Below are 19,338 nucleotides of genomic sequence, written 5' to 3' on the forward strand. Positions count from 1 at the left end.
AAGTGGTACAGTCCCACTCCCACTCCCTCACTTCAACGCACCGGACCTGCGCTCCCAAGCCCGTGAAATGCCCGCGAAGATTCGTCTGGGATGGGCTGAGCGCCGGTTTCTGGACGCCGAGCTTCCTCCGGGCTTCTTCCACCCCCCCACCCACCCCCCCTCCACTCCCGCCTTCCTCTTTCTCCGCAGCGCTGCCCTCATTCGCTTCCCGCTGGACGGCCCGGACCCCCGGGGAGCGGGAGGCGGGAAAAACCTGCGCGTGGCGGGGCGTCTGCTCGATTACCCGGGCCCCCGTGGGGGGGGGGAGGTTAAATAGACTCGCCCCGGCGTGGAGTCTCCGCAGCTGCCTCCATCTCCCGGCCGAGCTGGAAGTGCCGCCTGCAGCCAGAACCGCCTGGGGCCCTTCGTCCGCTTGGAGGGCGCCCGCGGGGCGACTGGACCAAAGCCCGGAGTTCGTCGGGGGAGCGTGGGAAGCGGCGTCTTACGTTAGCCAGCCTGGCACAGCGGCGCCAGAGGGATCGGATGAGCGTTATGGAAGGAAGGTACCGGCAGGTAAGTATGAGGGGGTAGCAGTAGCACCCGCTCAAGCGAGAGGAGAAAACAAATTATATCTCTCCCTCCCTCCTTCTCTCTCTCTCTTTTTCTCACCGTCCCTCTCTTCTTCTCTCCCTCCCTCCTTCCTTCCCTCTCTCTTTCTCTCCTTCTCTCTCTCCTTTTCTCTCTTTCTCCATCTCCCTCCCTCCCTCTCTACTCTTTCTCTCGTTTCTCTCCCTCTTTCTCTCCTTTCCTCTCTGTCTTCATCTCTCTCTCCTTCCCTCCCTCCCTTTTTCTCTCCTCTCTCTCTTCTCTTTCTCCATCTCTCTCCTTCCCTCTCTCCCTCCCTCTCTCTCTTCCCTTTCTCTCATTTCTCTTTCTCTTGTCTTTCTCCTTTCCTCTCTCTCCATCGCTCTCTCTCCTTTCCTCTCTCTCCATTGCTCTCTCTCCTTCCCTCCCTCTCTTTCTCTCCTTCTCTCCCTCCCTCTCTCTCCTTCCCTTTCTTTCTCCATCTCCCATCCTCCCTCTCCCTCTCCCTCTTCTCTTTCTCTCGTTTCTCTCCCTCTCTCTCTTGTCTCTCTCCTTTCCACTCTTTCTCCATCTCCCATCCTCCCTCTCCCTCTTCTCTTTCTCTCGTTTCTCTCCCTCTCTCTCTTGTCTCTCTCCTTTCCTCTCCATTTTCATCTGTCTCTCCTTCCCTCCCTCCCTCTCTTTCTCTCTTCTCTTTCTCCATCTCTCTCCTTCCCTCTCTCTCTCCCTCTCCCTCTTCCCTTTCTCTCATTTCTCTTTCTCTTGTCTTTCTCCTTTCCTCTCTCTCCATCGCTCTCTCCTTCCTTCCCTCTCTCTCTCTTTCTCTCCTCTCTCTCCTTCCCTCTCTTCTTCTGTCCCTCCCTCTCTCTTTCTCTCCTTCTCTCTCTCTCTCCTTTCCTCTCTTTCTCCATCTCCCTCCCTCGCCCTCTACTCTTTCTCTATTTCTCTCCCTCTCTCTCTTTTCTCTCTCCTTTCCTTTCTTTCTCCATCTCTCCTTCTCTCCTCTCTTCCTCCCTCCTTTCCTCTCTTCTTCCATACCTCTCTCTCCTTTCCTCTCTCCCTCCCTCTCTTTTTCTCTCCTTCTCTTTCCCTCTCTCTTCTCTCTCTCCTTTCCTGTCTTCCTCCATCTCTCTCTCTCCCTCTCTGTTCCTGCTGCTCTTAGCACAGCCTTTCTTTCTTCGTAGCCCTCCCAAGTGGAGGGCTGGGACCACAACTCAGAAAACTCTCTTGTCCATCTATTAACACCTGAAGAATATCAGGCTACAGAGGAGGGCTGCCCTAAAAAGAAGAAAAAGAAGAAGATAAGTTTTGGGAGGTCGCTTTGGCACATCGAAGTCCTCTGTTTGTGGCAGAGAGAACGATGTGCCTGCAAGCAGCCTCTCTGGGCCGCAATTTACACAGAAATCCCTGAATTCCTATGAATGGGAGTTGCTAACTGGAAAAGTGTCTTTAATAGTCACTGGTCCTTTGACGCTAAAGCCTAACCATAGCAGGTTTCAGTGCAAAATTCCAAGCACTGCTTGGAAGCATTGCCAATCGCTGCCCTAGAATGAGATTTGAAATCAACTTTTCTTATCCAGAAAAGAAGGTAATGCTAACCAGGAAGAAAACTTCTTGGAGTCTCTCTTGGCTGGAGACTTTGCTGTAGTTTTTACTACTTTGCTCTTAGACTTCGAGTGCTTTCAGATGGACAGCTCCTAGCACTACAAAAAGCAATTCATAACTACTCTGCCTTTTTTCTCTCAAATTTCCAGATGAAATGATCTTCTTCTTGTAAAATCCCTATGTTTCCTATGGCCGTTCTTAGAGTTGGGGGTTTTTTTCGGGGGGGGGGACATTTAAAATGTGTTGGGAAGGAGCAGCTTTCTAGGGTGAACGTTCTTAGACTTTGAACAGTTGTGCCTGATAACAGTGTAATCCTATTTGTGTTCACATAAAAGTTTAATATGTCTTATATGTAGTTAAGCAGATGTAGGCATCTTTTGGATTTTAACAAATAGGAATCTATTCCTTGCTGAGGAACATTCTTACCAAGGCATTAAGATTGCTCTCGTATATTGTGACACAGAATGGGGAAAGGGGCCAATTTAAGGAACAAGTTACTTAGCTTCAGGGATTTATTAGAAAGATTTAGATTGCCACTTCACTGACTTCCAGATTTGTTACCATCTTCAAAAAGAGCTTACAATTTTTTTTGTGGTAGTGGTAGTGAAATGACTTGCTAGGATTGGGAATTTGTGACATATTTATTTATTCAATTTGTATGGACACCCATCTCACGTTCATGATTTGCATTAGTTCACATAATTAAAACAATGATGCACACACAAAAGCAAAATACAGAGACCCATAAAACAATAATCCCATTAAAACCAAAATAAATCCATGACAATAAATTGAGCTGGTCTGTCATGACGAGGTTCCCAATACACAGTTTGGAAGAGAAAAATCTACATTCTCTTCTGAGAGTAAGGTCAGGCTAAGGAATAAAGTGGGATGTTTGTGGACTACATTGTCGCATTTTGAGTTCATTGGTTTCCCCATCTGCAGGGAAAAAAGCAATCTAGAACTAAGGAGAAATTTCCTAATGGTAAGAATAATCAACCAGTGGATTACCTTCAGAAGTTGTGGGTGCTTCATCACTGGAGGCTTTTAAGAGGAGACTGGACAGCCATTTGTCTGAAATGGTATAGAGTCTCCTGCTAGAGCAGGGGGTTGGACTAGAAGACCTCCAAGGTCCCTTCCAGCTCGATGTTCTATGTCCTAATGTGAGCTTTCCCAAACAAATTACCTTCTGAAGTGACAGTGGGCATATAATACAATTACAAATCATCAAAAATTATATAGTTTTCAGGACTTCCTTGTTTGCCTCTGTATCTCTTCATCTGTTAGAACTTGGAGCAATTACATCTTTTTTGAGTTCTTGATACTGTTGATGGAGGGATACAAGTATTTATACAACCTCAGAGTATACTCTTGAGAAGTGTAAGATGGAATTCCATTAACTGAACCAAAAGAAAGTAGCAATTATCAGCTGAGTGCAAAGTTTAGAAAATAATTATTGCTCATCTATTAATGGAGATACTTGATATAGATTTTTGAGTGTTTGTAAAAACATGATAAGAAATTTATGAGAGATCAGTCAAGCACACAAATTCATAGCTTTTGTTTTGCTGGGAAAATAATGAAAATGATTATATATGCCATCAGAATCTATCCTCTTTCATATTCCAGAACAATATAATTATAGATTAAGGTTAACATATGAACAGTTATAAATAAACTTCAGAAATAGATATTTATCCAGCTTATTCTATTTTCAGTTTTTTAGGTGTGCACCTCATTTTTAAAATTATTCTTTATTTGGAAGATAGCACTAGCACTAGCACTTAGACTTATATACCGCTTTACAATGCTTTACATCCCTCTCTAAACGCTTTATAGAGTCAGCACATTGCCCCCAACAATCTGGGTCCTCATTTTACTGACCTCGGAAGGATGGAAGGCTGAGTCCACCTTGAATCGATCGGGATCGAACTCCTGGAGTGAGCAGTGAGTTAGCCCTGCAGTACTGCATTCTAATCACTGCGCCACACGACGCTATGTAGACAGCTCTATGTAAGATATAGACTTACATCTTTTGGCATCTCTTTTCCCATTGCAATGAGTGATATGGAAGTTGATGCCAATCTACTGCCCTTTTTTTCCAGGAGAGTTATGTTACCCAGAGTGTAACATACTATTTTTGGTCATTATCTGAACTGGGAATACTTTCTATAAAAAAAAGTATGCATGTTGTAGATTTGGAATTGGTTGTATTAAAGTGTTGAAAGGATTTGATACATAACCTAGTCCCGCCTTCTGTTCCATACAGTAATACACTAAATTTCAACATCAAGTATCCAGAGTTATCCAATCCATATTTGAAAGCGTTAAAGGAGAGTCCACCCCATGCAAGACAGATTACTCCAGTGTTTGAGAACTCTTGATCAGGAAATTTCTTCTGATATTCAGTTGAATTCCCCCCTTTTAAAAATGCCTTTCCTTTGCCCTCATTTTCAGAGGAGAATAAGCTTGCCCTCCTCTTTACTCACTACATTCTTTTAGATATTTTGTAGACCATTATCATGTCACCATTTAGTCTCTTTTGCAAGCGAAGCATATATATATAGAGGGGGGGGAGAGGGAGAGAGAGAAAGAGAATCTTTAATCCAAAGGTCTCAGTTTCTAGATTTTTTTTTTAAATGTTCTCCTTTAAACTTTTCACACATCTTCTTTTCAATGATGGGACTCAGAATATATACATTCCAAGTGGCATCTAATTCATGCAGAATACAATGAATGATTACCTCCTGCAATCTGGATGCAGGGCTTCTATTAAAACAGCAGGGTCGTGCTGAGGATTTTGTTCAGTATCTGCACGATAAAATCACTCAGATTCGGGAAGGCTTGGTCTCTGACTGGGTAGGTACAGACGGGATGATGGGTGCCGGTCTTGGGACTGCCACTTGGGAGGAGTTCGACCCTGTTGCTCCCAAGGATGTGGACAGGATACTGGGGCGGCTGAATGCGACCACATGTTTATTGGAACCGTGTCCCTCCTGGTTGGTGCTGGCCTCCTGGGAGGTTACGCGAGGCTGGCTCCAGGGGATTATCAACGCTTCCTTGAGTGAGGGTGTCTTGCCATCCGCCTTGAAAGAGGCGGTGGTGAGGCCCCTCCTCAAGAAGCCTGCTCTGGATCCGGCTGTTTTGGCTAACTATCGACCGGTCTCCAACCTTCCCTTCTTGGCGAAGGTTGTTGAGAGTGTGGTGGCGCGACAGCTTCCTGGGTACCTGGATGAAGCTGTCTATCTGGATCCGCTCCAGTCCTGCTTCAGGCCTGGGCACAGCACGGAAACGGCATTGGTCGCGTTGGTGGATGATCTCTGGAGGGCTCGGGATAGGGGTTGCTCCTCTATCCTGGTCCTGTTAGATCTCTCAGCGGCTTTTGATACCATTGACCATGGTATCCTGCTGCGCCGGTTGGAGGGGTTGGGAGTGGGGGGCACCGTTTTGCCGTGGTTCTCCTATCTCTCCGACCGGTCGGTGTTGGCAGGGGGGCAGAGGTCGACCCCGAGGCGCCTTGTTTGTGGGGTGCCGCAGGGGTCAGTCCTCTCGCCCCTTCTGTTCAACATTTATGTGAAGCCGCTGGGTGAGATCATCCTTGGCTTTGGGGTGGAGTTCCATCAGTACGCTGATGATACTCAGCTGTACATCTCCACCTCAGGCCATCCCAACGATGCCCTTGAAGTGATGTCCCGGTGCCTAGAGGCTGTGCGGACCTGGATGGGGAGTAACAGGCTTCGACTCAACCCTTCCAAGACTGAGTGGCTGTGGCTTCCAGCGTCCCGATATAGCCAGCTGGTGCCTTCGCTGGCTATTGGGGGTGAGTTATTGGCCCCCATGGATAGGGCTCGCAACTTGGGTGTCCTCCTGGATGCACGGCTGTCTTTAGAAGAGCATATGTCGGCCGTGGCCAGGGGGGCTTTTTATCAGCTTCGCCTGATTCACCAGTTGCGTCCCTTTCTGGATCGGGACTCCTTACACACAGTCACTCAGGTGCTCGTCACTTCCCGCCTGGACTACTGCAATGCTCTCTACATGGGGCTCCCCTTGAGGAGCACCCGGAGGCTCCAATTGGTGCAGAATGCGGCCGCGCGGGGGATTATGGGAGCGAGGGGGCGCTCCCATGTGACACCTCTCCTGCGTGAGCTTCATTGGCTTCCAATGGTCTTCCAGGTGTGCTTCAAGGTGTTGGTCACCACTTTAAAGCGCTCCATGGCATGGGACCTGGGTATTTGCGGGACCGCCTTCTGCTGCCTATAGCCTCCCACCGACCAGTACGCTCTCACAGAGAGGGACTCCTCAGGGTGCCGTCAGCCAGGCAATGTCGGCTGGCGACCCCCAGGGGGAGGGCCTTCTCTGTGGCAGCTCCTGCCCTCTGGAACAATTTGCCCCCGGAGATACGAAGGATATCGGATCTCCGGGTTTTTCGCCGTGCCCTAAAAACTTTTCTTTTCCATCAAGCAGGGCTGGCATGAAAACCCCCTCCCCTTTTTTTAGCCTTTTTTAGCTTTTTAAATTGTCAAATGGGTTTTAGTTTTCAATGTTTTAAATTTTGGGCCACAGTTATATAATTCTTTTAATAATTTTAAATTTTGTATTGGTATGTGTTTTAGTTCTGGTTGTGCACCGCCCTGAGTCCACTAGGAGAAGGGCAGGATATAAATTGAATAAAATAAATAAATAAATAATAAATCAGCCCAAACTGAATTGGTCCTTTTAACCATCACATTACATTGCTTCTTCAGCTGGTAACTTAGATCATTTCCATCTGCACTGTCACATCTCTAGTCCTATATTTATGCATTTAAGTGCTCAGATACAGGCCCTTGCCAATATTACCCTATTAATTTGAGGCAGTGCCCAAGTGTACGGAGATAAATTTAAATTTTGATTTTATTTTATTTTATTTTATTTTATTTGAATTTTTATTTGAATTTTGCCTCTTATATGTTAGCCAGTGCTCCTAGTTTAAGTTATGTCTATCCTTTTCATTCCATTATCCTTTCAGTTCAGCTCCATCCTGTAGTTTACTTATAAATATCTAATAAAGTGGAATAGCTTTGGGACAAGATCCCTGGAGATTCCACTCAAAGCATAACCATTTACAAGCATTCTTTGGATGCATTTGTTACAGCCAATTGCAAATTCAGCAGACCACAGTACTCTCATGTGTTTATCTTGTTCAGAGGGATCTCATGGGACCTTGCCAAACCTTTACTAAGATCATGGTATGTTTCATCAACAACATTTAAAGTATTTGTCACAACGGTGCTTTTTCAGCTCAGTTTAACTCCGCAGACATTTAAACCATTTGTTCTTGAAAGAGACAAAATAATATGTAGCGATTTATTTATTAGCTCCTCCAGGAGTTCAAGGTAGCATATATACAATTTTCTCCTCCAAATTGTCCCAGATAGAGACTGTCTGGCTTAGAATCACGCAGTGAACTTTCATGGCTGCTGAAGATGGAACTGAATCTAGAACTCTCCAATCCTAATCTAACTCTAATCATTATAGTATACCGGCTTTCAGTTTTTAGAAATTGTTAGAAAAGATAATATTAGGACTATACAATGCTTCATATAGCATTTACTTGCAAATGTATTGAAACTGCTATCCATTTTTTCTGGCATGGTGGATTTGTCTTCAAAAATCTTTTATCTCTGAAAGCTACCTAAAATTTTCTTTTTTTAAAAAAAAAGTCTTTTAAGTGTTTCATCTTAGCTCTGTAATTGGAATCTGTACCCAAGCAATGACTATGGAAATTCTCAGTCATGGTTGTTCCAAAGATGCTTTTTCAAGAGGTAATTGGACTTTCTGGATTTTGTTTGAAGTCATCCAGTCAGCTCTGAATGCTTCTTGGCTGAGAAGCGAAACGTCTTCAGAGAAAAACCAGAAAGTCCAGTGGCCTCTTGAAAGAGCACCTTTGGGATAGCCAAGCAATGCTTTTAAATTTTATAATTTACTTTTTAAATTTTTAATCAGAAATGAACAGGAAAAATAAAAAATAAAACAAAACCCACTTTTCTATTTTCTGTTGATAAAATTATGACAGACCAGTGACTTCCTAAGTACTAAAAATATATATACAAATATTGGTCTATTATACAAATTATAAAGAGTATATATCTTGGGCATTAGAGTGGCATTTTTCCGTCATAATCTGTACATTTGTATGTATATCAGTGTACCTGCCAGTGATTAATAAAAATAAATGGCTGTTTAAATTCCAATTATTTTAATAACTTTTCTAATTCCATATGTATCTATTTCCTCTTACATTTTTAGTATGGTAACTCTGATAATAGGGTTGTTCTCTGAAATATAAAATACACCAATTGACAAACATTAGTCCTGACTGCCCTATACTGATTGTTTACTCATACTATTGTTTTGTATCTTTATAAAGAATCATAAAGAATACAACCAAGAGCCTCAGTGGCGCAGTGGTTAGTACTGCAGTACTGCAGGCTACTTCTGCTGACTGCCAGCTGACTGCAATTTGTCAGTTCAAATCCCACCAGGCTCAAGATTGACTCAGCCTTCCATCCTTCCGAGGTCGGTAAAATGAGGACCCGAATTGTTGGGGGCAATAGACTGACTCTGTAAACTGCTTAGAGAGGGCTGTAAAGCCGAATATAAGTCATAATGCTATTGCTATCATTATACAACAGTCTTCTCCAAAGTTGTATGGCACTGATGACACCTGCTGTACAGCTATTACACCTATTGCAGCATGCATCAGGCAGAAGAATATAAAACAAAGTTTCCCTGTTCAGTCATATAAAATCTAAGATGCTATATGCCAAAGGTGCATGGATCTATTCAGATAGGATAGAGCAGGAGTATCAAACTCACGTCATGGCAATGTCATGTAACGTATCGGGACTTTTTCCCCCTTTGCTAAACCGGGTGTGACGTGGCCAGCGTGTGACGCACCTGGCCCATGGGCCAGGAGTTTGACAGCCCTGGGATAGAAGAATTCAGGATTTCTTTAGCCAGCCACAGCCTACCAGCCAATATGGTAGCTCACTGAAAACCAAGATTGGAAAAATAGGAAAATTTCCACCCCAGTGTAGAAAAATTATATAGTTCAGCATGCGACCTTATTTTTGTGCCTGTTCAACAAATAGCTACAATTAGTCTCTCCATCACTTCCTCTTTATCTCTACTTCATCTAAATCAGTCCTCAATAGACTGAAGATTTGATCAACCAAGACTTGTTCGTTTCTCAACAGTTGTTTACAGAATAGAATTGATATAATCGTTCTAGTTCCCTGTCCCCAGATAACAGCCTTCTTGTCCCGTTTCTGATATAAACAAGTTGTGCATAACATAGCCATACGTAGGATAGGTTTCACTAACCTTCCAAATACTGGCTGAGAACTCAGCTTTAATAGATCTTCTAGACACCAGGTTGCGGAAGACAATTCCGGATTTTTGTGGGGCTTCTAGATTCATTTCATATAAATTATTGGTTCATGTACTCATTAAGTGAAAATATAAATTGCTTCTTTGTGGTTATTCTTTTTTCTTATTGCGATGGTTTTTCAGCAATATTTTATGAGAAGCTAGCCTCTTGTCACTCATAAAACCATGCTGTATAGATTACTATCCGGATATAAGAAGGATCCCCGACCTCCGCGCCTTCCGTCGTGCTCTGAAGACTCTATTGTTCAATCAAGCCAGCCTGACCGACTAAATTAATGTTAATGGGTTTTAATTGGTTTTAAAGGGGCTTTAGCTAAGGGTTTTAATAACGGCCAAATTGCTTTAATTATTTTAACGGTTTTTAATTGTTGTGATAGGTTTGTTTGAATATGGCTGTACACCGCCCTGAGTCCTTCGGGAGAAGGGCGGTATAGAAATGTAAAGAAATGAAATGAAATGAAATTACTGCAATACAATTTTAACTTATTCCATAAACAATGATTGGGTGATTTGTGGAATTACTTTGCTTTTTAGGCAAGGCCTCCTTTTCTATATTGTCAGTTTAGTTCCTGTGCAACAGGCAATGCCATAGAGGTCCATAGAGATCTAGTAGTTACCATCAAATGCGGAAAGAATGATAAATATATTTAACAACACAAAAGTACAAAAACACCCATAAAATAATTAAAGTTGGTTTCTTGAAATGAGGAGGGGAAAATACTTAGTGCAGTTCATTAATAGACTTGAAAAAACCAGAGCTTGTTGATCAAAAAAGTCAGTAGTTCGGCGGTTCGAATCCCTAGTACAGGTCTCCTGTGTGAACTGGGGGTTGGACTTGATGACCTCCAAGGTCCCTTCCAACTCTGTTACTAATCTTATAAAATAAATTAAACAGTCAAGTCAGCTGTATGCCTGAAAAAATGCTCTCTTGACCAGATGGTGGACTGAAAAAAGCAAGGACGTTAACTGAATCAGTTACGGAAGAGAATTTCATTCTTGGAATTCTGCCATGCAGAGAAAGCAGTCATGTGTCCCAAATACTTTTGCATCACTGATTATTCCAAAAAAAAAAAAAAAAATAGGAGAGCTTCTTCTTCAGACTTTGCAGAAGGTATGGAAGATTATCACGTTATTAGCCTTTCCCCTCCTCTCTGTTGCTGTCTTTTTCATCCAGTGCTTCTTTCTTAATTCATTATACACAGGCTGAGAGATTATACGTAGTATTTAGCTTAGGGCTGGATGCTTAGAGATGTATTTGAGCATAATCAGGTCCCCAATCTGCTCCCTCCTGCCCCCCACACCCATTATTGAGCATTAAGCTCTACATTAGGACACAGATTTAATTTTTAAGCTGCATGTGCCGCTGTTGCCAGCCTGTTATCTTGTGTCCAGCGTGTGATTTCAGATTGTTTCAGACTGAATGTTCTACCCTAAATATTCTCCAAGGTAGGAAACACAAATTGGCTCATTTCTGAACCTGCTGTTGCTTTTTAAAGAATAACAGGATTTTAAATTATATACACATAAAGAGAGAAAACAAAGGCCGAGAGAGTACATTTTATCAAATTTGACTCAGGATATAGAAGGAAAGAATTAAATAAACAAGTTACGCTTCCAACTCATGTCAAATTGGATAGAATCACCTCTTATCAATTTGGAATCAGAGCTATAGAAATGGCTTGGATAACTTTCAGGATCAGAATTCTACCTTCCCCTCATCAGGGACCCAGAGATGCAATACAAGAAAGAAATTATCTTGGATTTGTTGAAGGGTTATATGGGAATAGAGGTGGAATAGATAAAGGAAATGAATTTGGCTGCTGCCTTCTCGGTCTCCTTACTCAAATTCCTTAGGTGAGCCTCATTTTGTGCCCCTGCTGATTTGAAAAATATGACTTTCACCTGCTCACCTAGTGTGGGAGCTTGGGGAGCCAAACAAAGCAACAAACTAAGACCTAACTAACAAGAATGAAATTGGAAAACACAGGATCCTGTCTGGAGAAAGTGATACGATACGTTTCTCAGGCAAAGATCAACAGAGAATGGTCTACAGAGGGAAGGAATGGCTGTTGTGATCTAGGCTTACTGAGTAATTACAATACACAATTAGTCCCCAACAAACCTATTTTATTGTAACAGCTGAGAATTATGTTCATTCCCAGCTGAATCCCAATTAGTTGCAAAACAAGTCCTTCGGAAGAAGTCCTTCGGGATAATCAACCTTTATCTTCTTTGACATGCTGCCAAAGGCCTTACTTGGCAAAGCCTACGAAGTTCAGAAACAGACAAGAGATGCCGACTGGAAACAGAGTTAGCAATGTTGCTTTCCTGCAAAAAGCCCAAGTGTCTTTGTTTCTCTTAAGCCTTATGGGAGGGGCCAATCATCTCCTGGCCTTACTCCCAAATTGTCCCTTTTGCTTTAGCTGCTCTTGCCTTCTGGCAGCTCTGCGCATGCGTGCACTAGGAACAGGCTCCTCCTGTTCCTCTGTCTCTCTGCTGTCCGACTCTGGGGGTTTAGGAGCCCGCATATCATTCCCAAATGGCCCTGGCCCCACCTCTGCTTCCGATGCAGAGCCTTCCCCAGACTCCAGGACTGGCCCATTGTCCTCCCCAATCCCACTGTCTGACTCCGCTGCCAGCTCCGCAGGTGCTGGCAGACCACAACAATGGTGAGACACCCCATCAGTTTCCAAGTGAAGAGGCTTGGTTCTTCCTGGTGTTCAGTACATGGGCTTGGTGGGCATGGCAGGGGAAGGAAACTGCACAATCTCCATTCCTTCACCTCCTGGGGGAAGGATATTGCAAAATCTCCATTCCCACCACACTCTGGGGCCAGCCAGAGGTGGTATTTGCCGGTTCTCCAAACTACTCAAAATTTCCGCTGTCGGTTATCCAGAACCAGTTAGAACCTGCTGGATTTCACCCCTGATTTAGGCCCTTGAATAAACTGATTCTGTTCAAAGTTGGGGAATGAGTCTTTTTTTTTTCTGTAATGTACTGTAAATATTCATGTACATGCACCCCACATACCCCCAAATGGTTTGGATAGTTCCATGCAACATTTTGTTGCAAGCTCCAACTTTTTAGCTGCCAAAATCAAAATACAGTTTTATGTCTGCTGCTCCCTGAGTAGCTAAGTAGGAAATGTCTGTGTGTTTAAATAAAAAGAAATCCAGCGACACAACTTTATAAGGTCTGTCAGCTGCTACCGGTATTTACACTATTCACTTCTGTGTTCCATAATGCTTTTGTGTCAATCACGCTTATAGCTGTCATGTACTACTGTCAACCAAATCTAAAGAGTGACTCAAAATATTAATCTATGTGTGTCAGTGTACCAGGAATTATGATATAATGTTAGTTACATAAATTGAGCTATTCTGTTTGTTCACTGCCAAGCAGAAATGTAATATTATGTGGCGGAGCTGGTTTTATTTAGGACATATAAATTACTGTATATGTTTTCTACACCAAAGCAGGGATTGCAATTTATTTTATCCGTTTCTCTCCACAATATATTCATGTGCAACTGAAAGTCTTTAACTTCCATAAACTGTTTCCTTGCCATATTTTTCTTAAGCATTATGGAGGTTAACCTAAAAGTAGAAACATTAAATATGCCAATTCAACAATGAAACCAAGACAGTATCTTAATTTAATCCAAACAAAATTCTATCCAGTTTTGAAATACTAATCCACATTCAAGTTTAGTATGCCATTCAATAGATTTTTAATTTTTCCATGAGGAAAAAAAATGAATGGGATTTGTAGCTTATATAAGACGTCAAATATTATTAAACTCTTTAATGGGCAAGTGACATTTGGACTCAACAGTAACAGATGGTCGACTGAGGATGTTTTTACTAACACATATTAAGCAAACTGTTACAACAAACCGTTTGGGTTTCGTTCATGGATTTTATTTTTCTGTCTATTTTGAGACATTTTAAGGTAGTAAGATGTTTCTCAAACCCTTCTTCTTCGGTAACTTTATATCCCTTTTCTGAATTTGGGCTCTCCAAAAGTACTTTGATATTATTTAAAGCAAAGAAAGAGCATTTTTCCCTGTGTATGTTCTTAGTGAGTACTGCATTTAAATATCATTATATTGCAAGCTTCTCCTCTTCATAGTATATGGATAACTGTTCACCCCACTGTTCTACAAAAGATCATTATAAAATAGCAATGTAGCATAATTACCGATCTTTACAGGCAGTAAAAATATAATTATGATTGATTGATTACATGCCATCAAGCTGGTGTTAACCGTTAGGATGGGTGGGTGGATTACTGGTTTATGGTAGATAGACAGACAGACAGACAGACAGATAGATAGACTCCCTTCCCTTCCCTTCCCTTCCCTTCCCTTCCCTTCCCTTCCCTTCCCTCCTTTCTTCCCAACATGTTGGTCGGGTCTTTCAATGTGGCACCCGTCATCACTGTAATTGATGTATTTCCACTTCTTCCAAATGTCCTCTTTTTCCTTTCACAGCATTATATTCTTCTCCAGGGAGCAAGGTTTTCACATAAAATGCATCCAAAGTATAATTTGTGCAGCATGTGGGAACTCTGGTTTGATTTGTTTAATGATCCATTTTGTTTGTGTTCTTGGCTAAAATACAAACATAATTTATCACTGGAACAATTTCAGTAGTCATCTTTGAATTTTGATAGAGTTCATTTGCTATAGACTATGAATGTCTGGCACAGAGACAGTTCTTTATAGGGGGATCTTTAGGGAATGGCTGTACCTGTGCACTACAACATGCTTCAGTTTTGCTTAAAGAGATAAAAATTCTCTCAAATCAATCTCATATCCTTGTGATCATATGGACACAATTGTGTTATTTTCTTGGCAGTATTCTGACCTAGGCTCCCTTAACAAGCAGGAGGCAGGAATTGATCCCGGCAAAACCTCTTTTATTTACACGACTCTGAATTTCATTCATTCACAGTCAGCAAGGTTTGTCCAAACAGTTTTTCAAAGGAATATTTCTCAATACACCTTATTCGTTTGGCAAGCTGCCACGTAACTTGTTTCCAACTGCAGTACAAGGCAAACTTGGCACAGAATCTCTCAGAGTCACAGAATGAACGAATTGTTTCCTGCAAAAGCCCACTCCCTGTTTGCTTCTCTTTTGTTTCCTATGGGAGGGGGCCAATCACCTCCAAGGTGTGGCTTTACTCCCGAGTTGACCCTGCTTTCTGAGTTGTTCTTGCCTTCTGGCAGCTCTGCGCATGTGCACACTGGGAATGGGCTCCAGCTGTTCCTCTGCTGTCTACCTCCCTCTCTGCCTCCGATGCAGAGTCCTCATCCGAGCTTTCCCCAGCCCCCAGGACTGGCCCAAGTTCCTCCCCAACCTCCTCACTGTCTGACTCTGCTGCCAGCTTTGCTGGCTGCCGGTGGGCCACAACAGGCAGCAATATGGAAGTTGCTTTACATTGCTTTTCTGGATGCTAATTTACAGCCTGATTTCCCAAGCACTGTTCTGTTTCAACCTGCTTAGCTTTCCAAAATCACTTCACCACCCACTAACCTTATATTTATTATTTTTATTTCAAAGGAAATTCATGCTTGATAAACTGCATTGGAATTTTCTACAAGAAATGAAGCAATATACAAATGCTTTTAATAATTATTGAATTAAACAATAATAATAACAATTCCTAAATATCTGTCCTCTGGCTCGTCTCAGTTATGACGTGACTATTGTGGCTCAAAATGCTAGTGTTACTCAGTTTTTACCAGTATGAGGAAGAACCAGTTGTTGCGAAGGACTTAGTTCTGCCAATTTTTGCACTTTGTGGAAGTGCTAAAAAGGAAAAGTAATAAATTGTGTAGTTCCATGATGGTTCCCAGAAGGGATAGAAGATGAGACGGTGAGAATTTCTGTGGTCCAGTATCTTTTTCTTCCCAGCTTCTTGTCCTTCAAAATTTCTATTAGCAGCTTTTCTCCTTGAGATTCTTTTCCCCTTAAAAATAGAGTTCAACATATTGGTAAAAAAATAATAATAATGGTTTTAAGCCCCATGAAGCAAGTAAGCAGTCATTTTCTAACAATTTATTTTCTACATTAATTATGAAGTTCTTCCTCATTCCCCCATAACCGTGATGGCGAACCCATGATGGTGGCATGCAGAGCCCTCTCTGTTGGCAAGCGCGCCGTTGCCCCAGGTGAGATCTCCGTGGCGTTTCTTTCGTGAGCTTCTGTTTCCCTGCAAACGATGAAACAGAAGCTCACGAAAGAAAAAGATCTTACCTCTTACTGCGCTGCCAGTATTGGGATGCCCTGCCTCCCACCGGCCAGCTAGTGTTCGGGTCTCTGTGCACGTGTGCGCGCGCAAGTCCAGGCATGTGTGTGTTCACACATGTCACATGCACGCACATGCACCTTTCAGTTTGGGCATGCACACACGCACAGTTTGGGCACTCAGTGTCTAAAAGGTTCACCATCACTTCCCCTAAAATGTACACCCAACCTCTTATTGCTCCTCGTGACCAAAGAATTACAGAAAAGCAACCTTCAAATTCATAATATGTGGGGCAGTGAGTCTACTCCACCTTGCTGGTGCCATTGGAAGCTGCCCTTCTGCAAGGTGGTTACTGAGATGAACATGGACCGACTGTCAACAGGCTCAAGCAACAGATTTGCAACTAATCGATCAGCAGCGATATTCAATGTTGAACAATGTGAGGGTGTCTCCCAGAAACAACACATTGGCCTGACTTGTCCACCACAATGAGTCAAAGGTTACCTGTTCAAGAAAATTTTACTTCTATCTTATCGCCGAGCAGTTGAATCCTGCTAGGGAAAAAAAACAACCACATAAAAATGATGATGTTTCCAAAGAACATTTTATTCCTGTTCTTTTCAATCCTTATCACTGTAGCATCTAGTTGGGAGAGTCCATAATTAATGAGCCATGGTGGCACAGTGGATAGAGTGCAGTACTGCAGGCTACTTCTGCGGACTGCTGGCTGCCTGCTATTTGGCAGATCAAATCTCACCAGGCTCAAGGTTGACTCAGCCTTCCATCCTTCCGAGGTGGGTAAAATGAGGACCCAAATTGTTGGGGGCAATAGGCTGACTCTGTAAACCGCTTAGAGAAGGCTGAAAGCACTGTAAAGCAGTATATAAGTCTAAGTGCTATTGCTAAGTACTATTGCTATTGGACTTGGGATGCTCCTTGCTACTGATACAGTATCTGTCCTTGTTAAGAAAAATAATTCAGAATCTCACTTTTGTGCATAGTGAAATATACTGTACCCAAAGTTGCTAGTAGGTCTGGCTAATTAAATATCCCATGACTTGATCATAGAAATAAAGCATTGGTTGGCTCAGAGTCTTCAATTGGAATGCATATACTCTTCTATTAATGTGTGTATATATATGCATATGTATGTATGTATGTATACAGCATTCAATGTCTGAACCAGTAATAATATTAATTTTAATAATACTTTTTTCTTTTGCTATTTTACTTCCAGAACCACACTACGGCAAGTGGTCGCCCAACTAAAGTGGACGCTCCTGACCATGTCCTATACACTGTAGGCTCTTGTGTTCTGGCCATTGGTTGTGTTGGAATTATAGGAAATCTCCTTGTACTCTATGCATTTTACAGGTATAGTTTTCTCAAGCTAGGAATAGGGATGAAGGAAGAGAGAACAATTCACAATTGGTGTTCTGTTCAGCCAATAGTTCTTCTGTCCTCTTTTTTTATTCTGCTCCCATTCAACAGCAGATTGGGTGGGATTAAGAGGGACCGATCTGTTTGTTCCTCTTAACGTTACAACCATTTATTTAGCGATCATTTGAAGTTAGAAGGGGATTGCAAAAAAGGGACTGGTTACTTTTTTAAAGTAACTGGTTATGACTTATAACACACTTATGATGGTTGCAGCATCCCCACGGGTTGTGATAGAATCTGGACACTTTGCAAGCAGGATGTACAGGCAGTCCTCAACTTACAACAGTTCATTTAGTGACTGTTTGAAGATACAACAGCATTGAAAAAAGTGACTTATGACCGTTTGTCACACTTAGAACCTTTGCAGCATCCCCATGCTCATGTGATTTACATTCGGATGCTTGACAGCTGGTTTATATTTATGACAGTCATGTGATACCCTTTTGCGACCTTCTGACCCACAAAGTCAATGGGGAAGCCGGATTCACTTAACAACCGGGTTACTAATTTAAGAACTGCACTTAACAAATGTGACAAGAAAAGTAATAAAATGGGACCAAACTCACTTAATGAATTTCTCACTTAGCAACCTAAATTCTGGGCTCAATTATGGCCATAAGTCGAGGACTACCTGTATTTACCACATATCCTGTACCGTAGTGTTTTTTGGAGTCATATGATTGCCATTTGTGACCCTCTCCAGTATGATTCCAACTAGCAAAGTCAATGGAGAAGCCAGATTTGCTTAGTGACCACATAATTCACTTAAAAGCAGCAATTTGTTTAATAACCATGGCAAGAAAAGTCGTAAAATTGGGACTGATTCAACTCCTTGCTAAGCAATGAAAATTTTGGTCTCAATCGAGATCGTAAGTTGAGGATACCTGTATGGCCATCTCATATTCAGGCCTGAAACTCTTTGATTAAGAGCATTGGAATTCCTCATTTTATTTCTCATGGTGAATATCATTTCATTTTTTTTTTCTCATTTTCTCAAGATTTTTCTCATCTTCTTTTTGCAAATTGGGCTTCGTATTTTTAAAAATGTTACTGCAAACAATCCAATGTAATTCTATACTGTCCATCTCCAAGCACTTTTAGTTTTGTTTGCAAATTTGCATAATATACACATTTTGTATAAACAGTTCCTAATATTACTGTACACATCTAAATTTGTCTATTTTTAACAGACATCTCAATAACATACACGTTTCTCTACTATGCATGCTTTATTAACAAACTGCAATGAAATATTTGAAATCTGTAGATTTCAAACAATTACTAATACATGATTTCATCTATTCCATACAGAGATGAAATCAAAAAAGGCAAGCTTAATTAGTAGTTGAGTGAGTTTGCATACCTAGAACTTGGCTGACAAATATATCCATGGCACTTGGTTTGCTTATATTTTACACATGTTAAGCTGCATGAACATAGAAGAAATGTCGACGTGTATGTAGGACTGTGTGTGTATATTTATTTATGGACACACATGCATACACACACACAAACCTAGAATGAAATAAACTGATGGCATTAAGATGGAGAAAACTCTGCCTTGCAACTGAATGCTATCTTTGGTTTTTTTTAAAAAAAATACTAATTAGGAAATGAAGTTTTGTAATTATTCTTATTTAACATATTTATTATATAAATGAATTACCAAAAATGTAGTTATGCTGGCCTGAAACCCAGAAGAGAAATGTTTTGTACTCATCTTCCATTCATTCTGTAGAAAAGCAACACAGAACTCAAACTGGGTTTGTTTTCTGGTTTGGATTTTTTAAAAAGAATCACGATTAAATTGGGATGGACATAAATATCTAAAGAAGAAGAAGAAAAATAACTTGAGCGTGAGAGATTTCAGAATTTCTGTAACCGAGGAACATGCAATATCTGACTTCTAATTTAATGCATGAATTCTGCAGTTACCCAGTGCCCTGATTCTCTAATAACGTCTCATATATGTAGCCAGCAATAACTGCAATCAAAATATCTTTTTTGCCATACTAATACATTTTGCCTACTGAGCCTCTGAAGCAA

General features: G+C 41.7%; 1 protein-coding gene across 1 annotated transcript in view; it reads left to right on the forward strand.

Annotated features, from left to right (window-relative positions):
- The first annotated feature begins 207 nt into the window (after positions 1-207).
- Positions 208-19,338, forward strand: part of OPN4 (opsin 4) — a 40,947-nt gene continuing 21,816 nt past the window's right edge. Inside the window, exons 1-2 of the mRNA XM_034440490.3 lie at positions 208-552; positions 17,090-17,226. Coding sequence (XP_034296381.1) covers positions 523-552; positions 17,090-17,226 — 167 coding nt within the window. The 5' untranslated portion in view covers positions 208-522. The remainder of the gene's footprint in view (positions 553-17,089; positions 17,227-19,338) is intronic.

The sequence above is a fragment of the Pantherophis guttatus genome, chromosome 8 (assembly GCF_059756535.1).
Source record: "Pantherophis guttatus breed Tessera chromosome 8, ASM5975653v1, whole genome shotgun sequence".
In the NCBI taxonomy this organism is placed as follows: Eukaryota; Metazoa; Chordata; class Lepidosauria; order Squamata; family Colubridae; genus Pantherophis; species Pantherophis guttatus.